Source organism: Ambystoma mexicanum, chromosome 2p (assembly GCF_040938575.1).
Source record: "Ambystoma mexicanum isolate Mex_15411 chromosome 2p, UKY_AmexF1_1, whole genome shotgun sequence".
Lineage (NCBI taxonomy): Eukaryota > Metazoa > Chordata > Amphibia > Caudata > Ambystomatidae > Ambystoma > Ambystoma mexicanum.
This window is the reverse complement of record NC_090923.1, coordinates 277,071,712-277,089,802: the sequence shown is the minus strand read 5'-3', so window position 1 is coordinate 277,089,802 and position 18,091 is coordinate 277,071,712. Positions and strand designations below refer to the sequence as shown.

The window sequence follows — 18,091 nt, the reverse complement described above, 5'->3', positions numbered from 1 at the left end:
GGGCACCAGAGCCACAGCTCTATCCAAGGAAGCACAGGACTTGTGGCACTGGGCCGTTGCCCAGGGGATGTTCCTGGTACCATTCCACCTGGCAGGAGTAAAGTACACCGTCGCCGACTCACACAGCGTGCGTGCCATGAGTGGGAGCTCCGGCAGGAGCAAGTGGATCGCCTATTCCGGCGATGGGGCAATCCCCAGATAGACCTGTTTGCGACGGCGGCGAACACCAAGTGCCGGAGGTTCGCCAGCAGGGTTCCTCAGCCTGGGCGATGCAGTCTCCTTCCCCTGGGACGGCCTGTTCCTCTATGCGTTCCCACCGTTACTGTTGCTTCTGCGGCTCATCAGTCAACTCAGACGGTCCCGGTGCAGTATGATCCTCGTCGCACCAGTGTGGCCGAGGCAGATATGGTTCCCGCACCTTCTAGGCATGTCAGCGTCCCCCTCAGTCAAGCTACTGGCGGACGCAGATCTTCTCGCCAGGGAAGGAGGCGAGATCCTGCACCACGACCCAGAATCGCTGAACCTGCAGGCCTGGCTCCTGCGGCACTAGAGTTGGAAAACTATGATACCCCGGCGGACTGCAAGGAGGTACTTGCCAAGGCCAGGGCATCCTCGACTCTTAACTGCTATGGACATAAATGGAATAGGTTCTCTTCCTGGTGCCGTGCGCAGAAGATCAACCCTCTACGCATTACAGCCCCTCAAGTGCTGCCGTACTTGCTGTTGCTGGCCAAAGCGGGGCTGGTGCATGCATCCATCAAAACCCATCTGACGGCCATCTCCCGCTATACCAGAACTCTGGGGCGGTCGTCGCTGTGGTCGCACCGCCGGGTGAAGGAGTTCATGAAAGGACTGTTCCGTTCGTTCCCACCGGTGAAGGCTCCAGCCCCGGCATGGGAGCTCAATGTGGTGCTGTCCAGGCTCATGGGTCCTCCATTCAAGCCTCTGCATTCGGCGCCGCTGAAGTTCCTATCGTGGAAGACAGCGTTTCTTGTGGCCATCACCTCCGCACAAAGAGTGGGAGAGATCCAGGCCCTCTCCTGTAAACCTCCATATCTGACATTCCACGAGACGAGGGTAGTGCTGAGGACGCACCCCTCCTTCATGCCCAAGGTGCCGTCAGACTCCATCTAAACGAGCCCTTGGTGTTGCCCGTTTTCTTCTCGTCGCCGGCTGAGAGGGCTTTGCATTCGCTGGATGTAGCTAGAGCGCTGAAGTTCTACGTGGACTGCACAAAGAGTTTTCTGAAGACATCGCAACTGTTTGTGAACTTTGGCGCTGTGTGGCTCTCCGGCTGCATCATGCACTGTCACCGGTTGGCAAACAGATGGTTGCCCGGCCGTCCGAGAACCCATTCAACCAGAGCGATCGCTGCTACTACAGCGTTCCTGTCTGGTGTGCCCTTGCCTGGACATCTGAAGGGCTGCTACGTGGAGGTTGAGACACACCTTCACGAGATTCTACTGCGTCGACCGGGATTCCAGGGAGGAGTCCAGAGTCGGCCAGGCAGTGCTGCGCAACCTGTTCACTTGAAGGTGAGCCTGGTGATGAGTTAAGAGATGCTTAATGTTGAGTTGTTGAAATGCTTAATGTTGAGCCTTGCCACCTCCCATGGTGGTGCATGTGTGTACTGCTATGTATTCTTGTATTCATGAGCATGTGAATCCATGCCAGACCCCATGCTGGAGAAGGAACAAGTAACTTACCTGTAACTGTAGTTCTCCAGCATGGGTCTGGCATGGATTCACATGCAAACCCTCCCTCCAACCCCTCTGCGGCTCTTTGCTTGGTCCTGCTGCCACTTTACATGCTACCAAATCTGAAGATGGCTTCCAGAGGAGGGGCTTAGGTAGAGGGCAGTCATTGGCTGGGGGCAGTATGACCCAGAGACCAGTGATTGGTTACTAATAGAAAGACAGTTCAGAAACGAAACTGAAACTGATTTCTTTCTTTACAGAGGATTCCCAGCCTGACGACAGGGAATATTCATGAGCATGTGAATCCATGCCAGACGCATGCTGGAGAACAACAGTTACAGGTAAGTAACTTGTTCCTTATGGACATTTGGCGGGTTGCTACATGGCATCTCTGCCAACGTTTGCAAAGCATTACTGCTTGGATTCTGTGTCACCACACCCGCCACATTGTTGATTGAGCCAGGAAGGACGCAGGTGGAAGCACAATGGCCCGACTCTTCAATGATTGTGTCAGACATACCTATTGCTTTGGGACAGTAATTGTTGTTTCTCATGGATTGATAGGCCCGGAGGGGGAAGAGATTCTCCCCCACAGATCCTCACAGGTCCTGCTGCATCAAATGATCCAGCTATTTTGTGTTATTAATGACACTACTTAGGACTCCGCCTTTATAATACATGTTATAGTCTTGCACCACAATCCTGTTTTAAACTCTACTGGTTCAAATTTACATCTGTGTAACCTGCAATAAAGATAAAAGAAATGTCCTGGTGTGGATTTACTTTTGTATGCACTCATTTTCCATTTGAAATAGTTTCTAAAATATGGATATAGCAAGCACATTAACAACTCTACAAGTAGCACATGCACATAGCAGTTCTTTATCTCAGTGATTTTTAATAATTGATCTGTCTTACACATGTCTGCTGTACAATTCTCCCATGTTTGAATTGAATAGGTCTGCACATACCTATACCATAAATTTATACAATTCTGGTTATAACCATGTTCCGCCTTTCCTCTACTTATCACAGGGCAGTGCTGGAGAAGACGAGGATGAGCAAGATGACATGGATATTGAATCACTGAGTGAGGACAGCACTGTAGAGCTTCAGGACGAGCTCCATGAGGGGTCTGAAGTGTCTGAGAAGAAATCACGATCGTCTTCACCCACACACAGTGATCGTTCCTACTCTCTTGCTCAAGATAGAGAAAAGCGAAAAAGGAAGTTGCGTGCATGTTCCTTGTCCGGCGATGAAAACAAACCTCCCTCACCAAAGGTACTTGTGGTAATTTACCAAGAATACATCGTTGGCATCTTGTGAAAGAGCTGCCTTTGCTTTTCCATTTACATTACTCAAAAGGTGAACAATTGAGTTAGACCAGGTCTCACAATGTGAGAGGTGCAAAGGGGCCCGTGTTATCATGTTGAATGTTAGCGTATATATAGTATGCCGTTGTGATAGACTAAAACTTTATAAATGGATTTGATAGTGTAGTTGGGTGTTAGTTGGTATGAATGCTTCCTACGGTGTCCTCTTTGATGCGAATGGAGTGAAGTAGAGGTACTAAAAGGAAGTATAAGCAACAAGCCATTATAATAGTCTTTCTGTCTCTCCGCTTGCATGTGATATCTCCCATGAAATATTCCCATAATATTGCTCTTCTTATGCCTTGGGTTGCCGTTGTGTGTTTTTCTTGAACTATTAACAAATCCCATGAAAAGTGCTGTTTCACTGCGTGATCAAGTTCCATCTGCTAAGGGAAAGCCCCTGTGTTTTAACAGTTCATTTCTCAAGTTAATTGATTCTGTGTGGACTGCGGCACTGCCTGTCAACCTTTAATAAGTGTAATTGAAAACACTAGCATCCATATAATTGACACCTTATGTATAGTTTGTGCTGTGCATCTGTTATTTGGTGTGCCAGCAGACATAATCCCTACATGGATCCACACAAAGAGGCATGTGTGGATCCAAGAAACAGGGTTCAAATCTGAGACACAACAGCTCATAAATATACCTTTGGAAGAGGCACCACTTCAAGTGATTGATAAAGCACTTGACAATGCGAAGAAGGAACAAAAGACACTCAAATATGTTAGCAAATGTAGGGTAATGCTTTCCTGTGGGTGCGGAGCTCTCAAGCAATTGCCTATTTTTGTTCCCAAGCTCGCAGTTACACCCACTCAAATTATCCACAGACCTCTTAAGGGGAATCGGTCCATGGCATGTCGCCAAGTTAGTCTGCTACCCGCATCGTACTTATTGAGGTCAGTGTCATGGGAGAGGTGCTTCCATAGGGGGAGTATCCTCCTCAAAACAGATTCAATGCTACAGGTCCCCTCCCATGTATCTCGAGTCATAGGACTGAAAACATTGCTCACCCTATATTGTAGGAGATCACAACGGACACGTGGGTGTTACTGTATGAAACTATTGGGTCTTTCACTGAATCTATGACCCTCCCACAGAAGTTGCTGATGGCGCAGAAGGTGTTGGATCTTCATCTGCAACTTCTGCAAGATGAAGTGGAAAAAGTTCATCAAAGAGGTATCCAGAAAAAATATATATATATTTCTGATGTTTGTTAATCTGCTTAGAATCACATGCTGTGCATAGGTCCGACATCCAGTGGTCACTGCGGAGTATTGCATTTTGTTTTTCGTAGTCGAAAAGGGGACGTCGACAAGGCGTGTCTGAAACACTATCCCTATAGTGACGTGCGTTGTACCCACAATCCCTCACGCGTCGAGGTCCCTCAGATTGTTTTTTTCCGCCCAGCTTCTGGTCGCCTTCACGCGGAGCTCCTCGAGAGACATTGCAACTCCTCGACCTTTGGTCGTTTTTTCTCTAATATTAATAATCCCTCCCTCGACGCAGTTGTAAGCTGTTCTCCGCCGAAAAGAATCTTCGACGGAGGGTCGAGCGGAAGAAATCCTTCGGCGCTGCCGAACACGTGGCCTGGCCTCGCAGGCCATATACAGTAGGGAGAGTGGGGTCGTGGGACATCTCTGGGTCTTTTCTGAGAATGCCTTTCCCTTTCCCCTTCCTTTCCCTTGGGGTGTTTATCGCGATTTATTGCCTCGGCTATGGAGAGGACACCGTTTAGGTTTTGCCCACTTTGTAAAGGCAAATTCACTTGGAAGGACAAGCACTCACGATGTAACCGCTGCTTGCCCCTCGATCACAGGGAGGAAGGGTGCGCGGCTTGTCGGCTTCTTAAGCCTAAAACTCTAAAAGACCGAAGGGTTAAAAGGTGGGCGGCCTACGCGATGTCGAAGGCCGAAGGTTCACCCGCCGCTGCTACCACCGACAGTGACGAGGAACGCGATAACACGACCTCCGCTACGGAAGTCGAAACCCCCTCTAAGGAGCGCTTACGCGCTTCGTCGTCTGTCCCCGGCCCCGACGGGCTCGGCTCACGCCCTGCTTATGGGGATGAACACCCCGGCGACACAGACGCACACAAAGATCCACATAAACACACAACCCACGGCTCTTCTTCGACGAAGTCGAAAAGACCTTCGGCGCCCAAGGAGACGCAGGTTCCACCGGCAGCCTCCTCGGACCGTTCGGGTTCGAAGCCCCTCTCGCAACCGCAGCCGCGACCTGCGACTTGGCTTTCGGCAAACAAGGGCGCTGCCACCAAACCATCGGCCGGTGCGCATCAACAGAAAGCGCAGACTGCCGTAGAGCGTTCGATACCCATAGCGTCGAAAACTCAAGCTTCCGCCGACAAACGAGTCGCCGACAAGCGAGTCGCCGATAGCTTAGCAAGGATCGCTGTAGCCGACGCCCAAAAGCGTACGCCGAAGATTACGTCGAGCGTTACGCATAAGTTAAAGGATACGCCGAAAAAGCCTGAAGGGAAGCAGGGCCTACCCCCTTCAGTCAGGGAGTCTCCCGACACACCTGAAGGTTTTTCGGAGGGCGACGGGACACTTTCCTCGACGCTTTGGGAGAGGTCGAGCCATTTCGAGTTAGATAACCCTATGTTTCCCCCGCCAGACCGCTCTGGGGTACCCCATGAACAATGGAAAGACTCCACCTCTGTATGGAGAGGATGGAAAGGTTCATGAGCACCCAGGCCTCTCAAACTCACAAGAGGACCAGAGAAGGGCCTCAGGAGGACCCCAGGGCCAAAAATCCGAGGCTAGTCGATCCCCAGCAGGACACAGCCTCAGACTTCCAAGATGTATATGACCTCACTGGGGAGGAACAATACTTCGAGGAAGAAGATGATTTCATGGACAATGAAGAACAGAACCAGGAGGAATGTCTGGAAGACAGAACAGACATTATAGAAGAAGAAGAAGGCTTCGGGGTTAACCCAGAAGAGGGACCTTCACACCCCTGGCAATCACCATCAGTGTATTCCGACACTGATGTCCTAAACCTAACTCCTCCGGACAATTCTCCAGTTAGGAACACGTCTCCAATTGACGATCAGCCCACGTTCAATGCACTGTTGCGCAGAGCAGCAGCGCATTTCGAACTCGACACCGGGGAACTCTCTCCAGAATTGGACTTTGTAGAAAGAGTGATTAAAGAAAAACCCCTGGTCAGCCAGACCATTCCACTCCTCGCTTCAGTGAAGAGAAGGATCATACCTTCGCTGTCCACTCCCGCAATGATCAGAGGGGTCAATCCACGGATTGAAAAACTTTTCACTCCTTCACCCTCAGACCCCCTCTACATTAGGGGACATTCCATTCCGGATTCCCTAGTGGTATCTAATACTAGAAAGAGGGCAGGGGTACCACTTTCCACCAGTGAGGCACCCCCTGACAAGGAGGGCAAGAGGCTATATGCCCTTGCAAAAAGAGTTACTTCCTCGGCTGCCTTCTCAGCAAGAATTGCCAACAACAATTCCTTGCTTGCAAGCTACGCAGACGCGCAGTGGGCCAAACTGCGAAAAGACGCAGAGGAAGCACCGGAGCCTTTACGTACGCGCCTACTGTCAACTATTGGCGAAGGAACCCAAGTGAACCAGAGCATTGTTAAAAACTCTCTGGACGCGGCAGAAACAGCAGGACGTTCCTTGGTACAAGGAATACTCCTAAAGCGCCATGTATGGCTGCGCAACTCAGGCTTTAAACCAGAGACACAGGCGTCTTTGATAAATAATCCTGTCGAGGACGCTAACCTCTTCGGAAAAGCGGTAGATGAAGCCCTAGAGATGGCTAAAAAAAGAGTTCGACACTATCAAGACTCTTGACCAAATCTCTAAGCCCACTACCAGGCGCGGCTATGGCAACAAACGCTTTTTTCGTGGCCAACACCAACAACAAAATCAACATCAGCAATACCCTGCCACCAATTACCAAACCAATAGTGGGCAGTACAGCCAAAGAGGCCAACGCCGGGGCAAAGGGAGGGGTCGGGGATCCACCCCCAGAGGCTCCCAAGCCCCCAACAACTCCAAGTGACGCGAAGATTCGCGTCCCCTCCCATGCAACACCGGTCGGGGGCCGGATAACATCCTTTCTTCCTGCATGGGAGGAGATAACTTCAGACCGTTGGGTACTTTCCACCGTAGCCCACGGATACTGTATCGAATTCAACAGTTCCCCATCCTACAGACCCCCGAGGGGACGTCGCATGACACCGGAACATCTTGCCATCCTTCTCCAAGAAGTACTACAACTGCTGGAAAAAGGAGCCATAGAGGTCGTGCCTCTATCTCAGGTAACGGAAGGTATTTATTCAGTGTACTTCCTTGTATCCAAAAAGGATCTAACCATGCGCCCTGTATTAGATCTGCGCCCAGCGAACAAGTTTATCAAACCCCAAAAGTTTCGTATGGTAACCTTACAGGAAGTAATCCCACTGCTTTCTCAGGGAGATTACATGACAACATTGGACATGAAAGATGCATACTTTCATATTTCAATGTTGCCAGCGCACAGAAAATACCTCAGGTTCATGATAGAGGGCAAACACTACCAGTTCAAAGTGCTACCCTTCGGCATAGCATCAGCACCAAGGGTATTCACGAAGGTGCTGGCAGTGGCAGCGGCCCACCTGCGCAGGTTGTCCATCCCAGTTTACCCTTACCTCGACGACTGGCTCATAACAGGGGATTCTTACGAAACATGCTTCTCCAATACCCAAAAGACAGTAGACCTTTTGTTCCAGTTGGGCTTCTCCATCAACGAAAAGAAGTCCAGTTTAGACCCCAGTCAAATCAAGCAATTCCTAGGGGCTCTAATTCAAACAAAGGACGGCCTCGTCTTCCCCTCCAGAGAGAGGGTCCAAAACATGCTGTTTCAGATCCCTCAATATGTAACCGGTCGAGAGGTGACGGTACGCAAAGCAATGCGCTTGCTAGGAATGATGGCGTCGTGTATTTATTTGGTACCTCACGCGCGCCTGCGCATGCGCCCAATGCAAGAGTGGCTCAACAGCCAGTGGTGTCAGGCCAGCGGACTATGGGAGGATCTAGTTGTGGTCTCGCAGGCCTTAGTTCTCTCGCTACGGTGGTGGACAAAGGAAAACATGGAAAAAGGGAAACCCTTTGCCACACCCGCGGCGGAAGCCACTCTAACCACAGACGCATCCCTCACAGGATGGGGGGCGCACCTATCCCATCAGACTGCTCACGGAGTGTGGACTCCGAACGTAGCATCCAAACACATAAATCTACTGGAGCTACTAGCAGTGTTCAAGGCGCTAAGAGCCTTCCAGGAACACCTACAAGGCAAAACAGTAATGGTCCTTACAGACAGCACCACAGCCATGTACTACATCAACAAGCAAGGGGGCACCCACTCTCCAGGCCTGTCCAAGCTGGCCCAGAATATATGGAAGTGGGCTCTCAAACAGGACATGTTCCTACTATCACTACATGTACCCGGGGAACTCAATCTGCTAGCAGACAGTCTCAGCAGAGATTTCCCCCTGCCCAAAGAGTACGAATGGCGCCTGCACGAAGACATCGTCTTCGACGTCTTCACACAATGGGGATTCCCAGAAATAGACCTGTTCGCAACCCTGGAAAACTCACAATGCCTAAGTTACGCCTCCAGGTACCCCCAGAACCAATCCAAGGGGAACGGTCTGTCGATGCAATGGTCAGGGAAATTTGTTTACGCTTTTCCCCCGACTCCCCTTCTCAACAAAGTGGTGCACAAGATGCACCAGGAACAAGTGACCATGATACTAGTGGCCCCAATGTGGGCACGACAACCATGGTTCGCTCACTTGATGGAGATGTCTCTATCCCCCCCAGTAAAACTCCCCTGCCCGTACAACATGCTGTCTCAGGACAAAGGCAGGACTCTGCATCCATGCCCCCAGAACATGAACTTAGCAGCTTGGCTCCTGAGATCATAGAGTTCGGACATCTACAACTCCCGCAAAGATGCATGGACATCCTCAGGGAAGCCCGGAAACCGAACACTCGCCACTGCTATTCTAGCAAGTGGAAAAGATTTGTCATCTGGTGCAGGAGTAAAAGCATCAACCCTATTGACTGCTCTCCCACACATGTGGTCCTATACCTGACCCACCTATTGGATTCAGGTCTAGTGTTTAACTCCATTAAAGTCCACCTAGCTGCACTTTCTGCATACACCACTTCCCAACTCAAAGTGTCGTGGTGGAGGATCCCTGTTATAAAGGCCTTCATGGAGGGAGTAAAGAGAATACACCCCCCGATAGCTGACCCAGCTCCCGGATGGGACCTTAATGTGGTACTTACCAGACTCATGGGCTCTCCATTCGAACCCATGCACAAAGCATCTCTTAAACACCTCACGCTTAAGACTGCTTTTTTAATAGCTATCACCTCCATCAGGAGAGTAAGTGAACTTCAGGCTCTTTCTATTCTAGACCCCTTCGTTACAGTTCACAAAGATAAAGTGGTTCTACGCACTCACCCTAGGTTTGCTCCGAAATTTATTTCTAAATTCCACGTAAACCAATCTATAGAACTACCAACGTTCTTTCAAAATCCTTCCAATTTGGGAGAAAGGACTCTGCACACACTAGATGTACGCAGAGCGGTCATGTTCTACATGGAAAGAACCAGACCACTGAGGAAGACTAATCAGTTCTTCGTCTCGGTGGCAGCAGGAAGAGAAGGAGATGCAGTTTCAAAATCCACTATTTCTAGATGGATTGTTCAATGCATCACTCTCTGCTATACTCTTGCTAAGAGAGAACTGCCCTTTAGGCCAAGAGCACACTCTACTCGAGGCACGGGGGCATCCATAGCATTCATTGCAAATGTTCCCCTTGAGTCCATCTGCAAAGCAGCTACCTGGAGTTCTGTGCACACCTTTACAAAACACTACTGTCTAGATACACACTCTAGATCTGACTCCCAGGTGGGACAGGCAGTATTACGACACCTTTTCTCTACTGTTCCTTCTCATAACCCACCGCCAACTCCGGGTACTGCTCGCTAGTCTATGCACAGCATGTGATTCTAAGCAGATTAACAAACATCAGAAGAGAATGCATTACTTACCGTAAAAGCATTTCTGATGATTGTATCTGCTTAGATTCACATGCGCCCGCCCTTCCTCCCCGCTCGGATGGAAGGAACATAGACTTCCTTTATATATCTCTCTCTTTTCTGTACTCACTCACGTCTAGAAGGCTCCCTCAGGGCAGAAAAATACAAACAGAGGGACCTCGACGCGTGAGGGATTGTGGGTACAACGCACGTCACTATAGGGATAGTGTTTCAGACACGCCTTGTCGACGTCCCCTTTTCGACTACGAAAAACAAAATGCAATACTCCGCAGTGACCACTGGATGTCGGACCTATGCACAGCATGTGAATCTAAGCAGATACAATCATCAGAAATGCTTTTACGGTAAGTAATGCATTCTCATATTTATTGAGTGTACTTCCTGGTGGCATAAAATACCTAACAATGAGACCAGTGTTAGACCTGCACCCAGGGAAGAAGTTTGTCAAACATCAAAAGTTCAGAATGAAACTAGAGGAGGTAATACTATTTTTAAAAAGGGGATTTCATGACCACTCATGCTATGTCATCAAAAGTACCTGTTATTCAAAATAGGCACATAGCATTTCTCACTCAAAGTGCTTATTTTTGGGAATGCATAAGCACATTGTGCTCACAAATCACTTGCAACTGCAGAAACTGCAGGTTTACCACTATCTAGATGATTTGCTCACTGTTAGGCAAAAATTGATGTAATAACCGTGTGGGAGACTACATAACACTTGTCCTCTTGGTATTAGGTAACCCACCATTTGGTATAGGCGTGTACTACACAAGTTGGTAGTGTGACTGAGCAGCCAGGCCTATCTCAAGAGGGGTAAATGTGAGCTGTAGCAATGAAATTAGCAAATACAAGTAACACACTCAAGGTTTCAGTTATACATTTATTTAACATCAGTTTTTAAATAAGCATTCTTTAAAAATAGCAATAGATGTAACAATCAAATATACTTTAAACTACTTTTCCAGAATCAACACAAAGCCAGTAGATGCTCTTTAGAGATCTTTTTTACACACTTCCTACATCTTGAGGTGACTTCACTAGGACAGTAATGGCATTTATATATCATTAGTACACTTTGTCGATTCTGAGGTTTTGTAGAAAGGAAAGGTTAAGGGAAGGAAAAAGTGTAAACAGGTTCTCAGAGCATGTGAGCACTTAAATCTTCCAATGACGTTTAGACAAAAACCTTTCCCAGCATTAATAGTTTACCTCTGAGTTTACCTCTGAGGGACAGTAAATATTAAAGTCAAGTGGACTAGAAGAGTCTGCAGGGGGCCAGGACAGCCAAAGTCAATTTGAGCGCTGTCTATGGAGCTGAGGCACTTCATAGATCAGTCTTGTTGAAGAAAAATCACTGTAGGTTCACAAGCTGTTACACTTGTGAAGGGTAGAGCTGAAATCAACTCTAGCAAAGTAGCTACTGCAAGTCTCAACTGAGAAGAGCAAAGCTAAAAACACTGAGGTAAGTACCCCAAGTGTAAGCAGTACCTCTGGTTAAAAGAAGAGTGGTCGAGCTGGCTTCTGTCTGGTTGCAGCGATGCATATCCTGGGTTCCTGAGCCTCAGTTGTGGGGACAAGTGGGAGGACGTCTGGAGGATGCCTGTGGCAGCTATTCGGAGGTCTGCGACAGCTACGGACTCTTTTCAGATCAGGGACACTTCGTGGTTTCAGCACACCACCGTGGATCTTTGACACTGTTTGGCCTCCCTTCACTCCTTGACTCACTCCTTGAGTCCTGCACTCATGTGAGGGGACTTGAGCTCTGGTCGTCCTGCTTCTGGAGAGTCCTGGGGAGACTCCTGGAGCTTCTGGCCGGATTGCAGACGTTGCACTCGACTATGGCTTTCTCGGCCCCTGGAACTCGGTTCCTGCAGCAGCAAAGAAGTACAGCCAGTTGGGGAAGATGGTCCAGTGGAGTTCGTCTCTGGGTTAGTTGGTCCCACTAACCCAAGGGAAGAAGTTGGCCCCTCCGGAGCTTCTCTTGTGGAACAGAAAAAGGAGTTTCAGCACACAGCAGGGCTTCACCAGACAATTCAAAGGTCCAGGGGGATGCAGCAAGCTTTGTACACGTTTTCTTCATCGGGTGTTCTTCCCAGTGGTCGACTCTGCCTCTGGTCCCGAAAGCCTCGCCTTTTAAGCAGGTTTCTCCCATTCATGCATAACTGTCACTCAAACAGCAGGGTGGCTGTCCAAAAAGGACAACCAGCCAGCCAATCAGGACTGGATGCATTCAGGAATTGCTAGAGATAAAGGACAGGGGGGTTTCGGGCACCTCCCTCACTTCCTACCCTTCCAGACACTCTAGCCAGAGGCAGGTTTCAGTACTGAAGCCTGCCAAAGGCAAAACGAACAAATGGCTCAAACCTGGCTTGGCCGCAGAGTAAAACCCAAGTAAGACCTCACAAACAGAAAATAGCAAAAAAATACGACGGGGGCAATTTTGACAAAATGGTCACCCATGGGTGCTATACTGCAGCTGAGGATTCAGCCTGTGGTAGAAAAGAACAATGGTAGGAAAATTAAACCACTGCCACCAGCTTTTTAAAGTAGTGAGGGTAACATAATAAATGTAACATGAGTAGGTAGGAAGAGTGGCTACTAAGTTAACCACCCAGCACTCCACATAAGATGGTGTGTGCTGGACCTACAAAGAGAAAACGTAAGTAAAAATTCAATTTCACTTTACTTTGCTTGGGAACAGTAGTTCACCCAAGAAAATTATTTAAACCTTATGAGAAATCTAAAGGGTTTCTATGTGACACTGCACTGAAGGTGCTGTGTGGCACCAAACAAAAAGTAGATGCCTTTGGAGTTTGTCAGACTCCAAAAACAAAGGAAACACATAATCCAAATCAGGTCAAAACACATGAGAGAGTGAGAAAAAGGGCTCGCCCACTCCAGGGTTAAAATTAAAACGTCCTTAAGTCTAGCAAAAGAACTGGCAGTCTCTAAGGTTGAAGGGAATTAGCACACAAATGAGAATTCTCCCTAACACTCACAACAGGGGAAAACACAAAGAAAACATATGAAAGATCATGCATTTCCTTCAACTGAGGTTCTCAATAAATGTACCAAGTCCTAGGAGCTATTGTTGACACAAAAAGCACAATGATGCACCCATCATACGATTAGGCCTTTTTGGCGCACATCCCTTTTTATCGAGCCAACCAGTCCATAACAGAGTTCCATCATTGAAACTGCCAGGTATGATGGCGTCTTGCAAATATCCCGTTTGCATGACTGCACATGTGTCCTCTGCATGAATGGCTATCAAGCAAATAGTCACAAGTGACAGGCAATTGGGACAATTAAATGATCAGTTTCGAAAAGGTGATAAAGGCATTATGCTGGTGGCCTCTCGCAAATCTCTTGAAAGGATTCCCTTTTGTCGGTCTGCCAGTGCAGGTGGTTTTAACAACAAATGCATCAAAGTAAGGATGGAGGGGCATACTGGCAGCCCCTCACAGCACAGAGTTTGTGGATACCTGTGCAGAAATCTCAGCAGATCAACATGTTAAAACTGCTCGAGATACAATACGCTTTGCACAGCTTTAATAAAATAGTCCAAAAGCATTTTCATAAGTAGACCATACAACAACCGTAATCTACATGACGAACAGGGTCGAATACACTCTGACACGATTGCTACTAACTTAGCAGATATAGTGAAACCTACCAGGCTTTTTGATAGTTTTGTTTGTCTATCCCCAATTAGCCCCGTCCCACCCCACCCCGAAGCCCAACACGTTGGGATCAGGCAGGGGAATCATGATGACATCCCAAGCTGGCACTTCCAGGGCAATCTTAAGGAATTGTGGAGTCTGGGGCACAGACTCTTTTTGGGCCACCCTCTGAACCAAAGAATTGACAGGATCCAGATTCTCTGGTTGCGCCTCTTCCCACTCATCGCGATCACAATTTACAACTTGATATTCTGTCCTGCAGCAATGAAAATATGCATGGGTACTCCCTACCACACCCCTTCTTCAGACTTGCTGGAATCAGAATAATAAACCAGCAACATTAGAAGGGCAACATTTGTAGTCCACAACGAAGTAGGGGTCATTTTAGCAAAGGTAGCTGCGAGAAAGGTGTAATTCAGATACAGGGCACAGATGAGGAGCTATATGAAAAAGGCACACATACCCCAGCATTGAGAAAAGACTTAGATTCACAGTCTCACTAAATGTAAAAGTACTCTAATATGTAGACAGATTGCCTATATTGTCGATATAAATTAGATTATATGGTGTCAATTGGTATTGCTATTTAGTCAGCAAAACAATAAATGACTGAGGTATGCAATATATAATTGTTCACTATTATTATATACAATACTATTGTGCTTTAGCACCTTGAAGCATTTGTTGTACTAGATGGAATTACCAATTAAATACTTCGGACCCAATAACCAGACAGACTCAAAGGAGATGGTAAAATACTGCTTTAATCTCAAGAAGTAAAGCAGGGTGAATATACACTCATCACCTCGACTCATGCAGGATTACAGTGTTTTTGTAGTCATGCGTGGTTTGTATAATGCTAAATGCATCATCTATGACATCATCCTACGTGACAAACTTCAAAAACCTATCGAGGGGTGGGATTGGATTAAGGGATCATTTCTACATATAGAAAATGTGCGTGTTAGTCCCTCATTGGTGGTCTCTTTTCTGTGAGACACACCCTGAGCTCTAATCACATGGTCTAAAGCAATCGTCACAGCAGAAAATATGGCAGCAGACTAATACTCTGCAGATTTGTATGAAAAAGTGCTTGGCAGTCTATTTGAATTGGTTGGCAACCCAAATCCAACCTTGAACATCCGGCTTGTTAGCAGCTCGTACATAGAAACAAAACCCAGGTGGTTGGAGACATGTCAGCGCTTCCTTTGTTTCCCAATTAGGCCACCCTATTTGATCGATAGGCCTCATGCCTGTGTCTAATGTTTGAAGGTTGACCATGCCAGTCTGCAGTATCTCGGGACATCCGAGGCAGTGTTAGGTACACTGCTATCTTAGCTCATGGCCTAATGAATATCCCTTGTTTGCGAGCTCGTCATCACGTGTTATATGAGCATGAATGTGTCCATATTGATGTTGCTTTTAACCTTCTTTGATTCAGCTTTTGCCGGGTGCAGTTCTCCTTTTGTCCTTTAGAGACTTGCTAACTCTATCCCATATTGACTTTATGCCTTTTAATCATCATCCAATATTTAGCATCAGTAAATGTTCGTGTTTGTTAGGGAGAATTCTCAGAAATGTGCTAATTCCTCTCTACCTTAGAGACCCCCAGCAACTCTGCTGGATTTTGAGGACTTGCTTGAATATTCCCCTTCGTCAGATTGGGAATCCTCGGTGATAAAAAATAATTATTAAAATGTTTTTAATATGCACACATTGCTACATAGCCATGCATGTACCTAGCCCATCATGGCCTATGAGCCATTCTATTGTGTTGTCCCTCCACCTCATTTTGCTCCTTTATAGCCCCAACCAATGAGGTGGCAGGGCTTAAGCTTTGCCCCATGCAGCCATCTTCAGATTTTTCACGGCAGTCTAACAGACTTAGGGAATCCTCAAGCTCAATGAGCTCTTCAATTCTTTTTCTACTTTTTGTGAGGAATATATTTTACACATGTATTCCACTTTGTTCCCTTGTTTAGAGGCTTTGGTCTCAGGTAGTTTTTGAGACAAATATCTCTTGTTTTTTACCCAAAATCGTTGCGTAAACCTTCTCTTCAGAATGGCTGCATCTCAGGCTGTTAAGAAGCCTTCCCTGTTCAGGGACTGCATGAGGTGCAAGAAGAAGTTGGTCTACATGAAGGGCCCCCATGAATATTGCATTTACTGCTTGTATCCGCATGACATTCAGAAATGCGATATTTGCAAGACTTTTTCCAACAAGACTCTTCAGAACAGGCACAGAAGCCAGGGATCAATCTTCGGATGAAGAGTCTGTCAGAAAAGCTCCTGTCCACTCCAGCATTCCATCTGAGAGGCAAACTTCGAAGAGCAGATCCTTCAGTGGAAAGGAGTTCCTCTCCCATTGCCAAAAGTAAGAGGAAGCTGGAGTTTATACCCTTTCTACCTCCACTGGACTCCTCAAGGCAGAAAGTCACATTCATCAGCCAAATCTACCTCCAAAGGTAAGGAGGAGTTTGCAAAAAACCGGGGGGATCATTCGTTGACGGGAAAACCGTCCACGAGCGATGGGAAAGATAAATGCCCGTCGTCGACGAAACCCTCATCGACGACGATTACACATAAGACATAGTCTACAGCAAGATCCTCGTCATTGGATTTATCGTCCACGAAACAGTCGTCGATGAAGGAAACACACCATTCGTCCACGAGGCACTCCTCCACAAAACGCTCGTCCACGGAGCACTCGTCGACGGGACCATCCAAAACACATTCGTCGACGGAACACTCGACGGGAGAGAAACCATCCAAGCTGCGTTCGTCGATGGGACTACTATCAGCGGGACTCTAGTCGACGAAGGTACCATCGAACACGGAGGAATTGGAAAATAGTCAATGGTTGTAGTCATACAGCCTGCGCACCTAATATAAAAAAAATAGATTTTCCAAAGTATTTTTCAAACAAAAGTATTTTTTCTTTTATTTTCTTTTTATCAGAATCAATTCAAGTGATCCCTTAGGGTTAACACAGATTGTTCCCTCAACACGTGTTTCACCAAGTTCATTGGTTCATCAGGAGGGTGTTTTTGTCATAAAGAATACAGTACTTCATTGTTAAATGTATTGTTTGTCATACATAGAGCAATTATCTGTTGAAAAGAAGAAATATATAATGAACAAATCGTGTAAATCAATTGTATATAGGTAACATCACATTTCAAATGTCAAATGAGCAAAAAAAGTCTAGTGAAAAATCATTAATTGTCCGTGTAATGACGTATTACATGAATGAGAACTAGGCAGTTGAATTAGTATTTTAACAGTGCATACTATGTCCTCGTTATTTTCACTGAACGAGCATAGTGTATCTTTTTTACAAAATAAAGGATTTTTTTCGTAAATGAAATGCAAAAATGGATAGTATTAAAATGCTCACCTTGCCAGTGAGCTGTCTGTCCAAATAGTTTTTAATTAAATGAACCCTTTCAAAAGTTGCATGCAAGTTTTTTGAGGGTGCCAGTGATTGTCAAGTTCATGATTTTTGATGGCGTCCGGTCGCGCAGGAGTCTAGTGGGGCAACAGGAAAAATGCTTCGTTTTAGCATTGTTCTACTGATGGCTTTTGAAGTATTGTGGTTTCATGGTAAGAAAATGAGGGTTCTTACCTATTTATAGCAAGTGAAATCAAAATTCCTTTCGGATGGAACAGCAGTTTGTTCTTTGCGGTTTGGTTTCCCGAGGTCGTGAATGGCTTTAAGATGGCCGCCTCTTTATACAGTGATTAGCGCGCGTTCATTGCGTACTTAACATTTGAGCTAATAAAAGGAAAAGGTTAACTATGCCTTCACCAGATTGCAAATTTGATTTGTGTTATATACCGGAAAGCCTATATAAAATAGCTGAGAAACAACATCTAAACAAATGCCGCCAATCCACCATTGGAAACCATTTTACGTTGCGTTCCCACTTAAAATCATTTTTTGTTTTAGAAGGATTGACAACAAGATTGTTTGCTTTTGCATTTGATTCAAGTGATGTATGGCTACATTAGAGACCTATAAGGGCTGTATCAAGGACAATAATATCTGCATATGCAAGACAATCGATATACAGATGCCCCCTTTTTGGAGAAAATGCATTTACAGTTCCCAGGGCCTCACTAATGTCTGCGCTGTATAAGTCAAACATAAAAGGGATAAAGAGACTTGCTTGCCTCAGACCTGTATCGGTCTAAATGTCCCTAACAAAAACGAGTTCAGCATTG

General features: G+C 46.7%; 1 protein-coding gene across 3 annotated transcripts in view; it reads left to right on the top strand.

The window, feature by feature from the left end:
• SFMBT1 (Scm like with four mbt domains 1) overlaps nt 1-18,091 on the top strand; it is a 1,637,826-nt gene that overhangs the window by 1,598,949 nt on the left and 20,786 nt on the right. For all 3 annotated transcript variants that reach the window (XM_069643544.1, XM_069643545.1, XM_069643546.1), the window contains exon 19: nt 2,733-2,978. In XM_069643544.1, the coding sequence (XP_069499645.1) occupies nt 2,733-2,978 (246 nt within the window). The remainder of the gene's footprint in view (nt 1-2,732; nt 2,979-18,091) is intronic.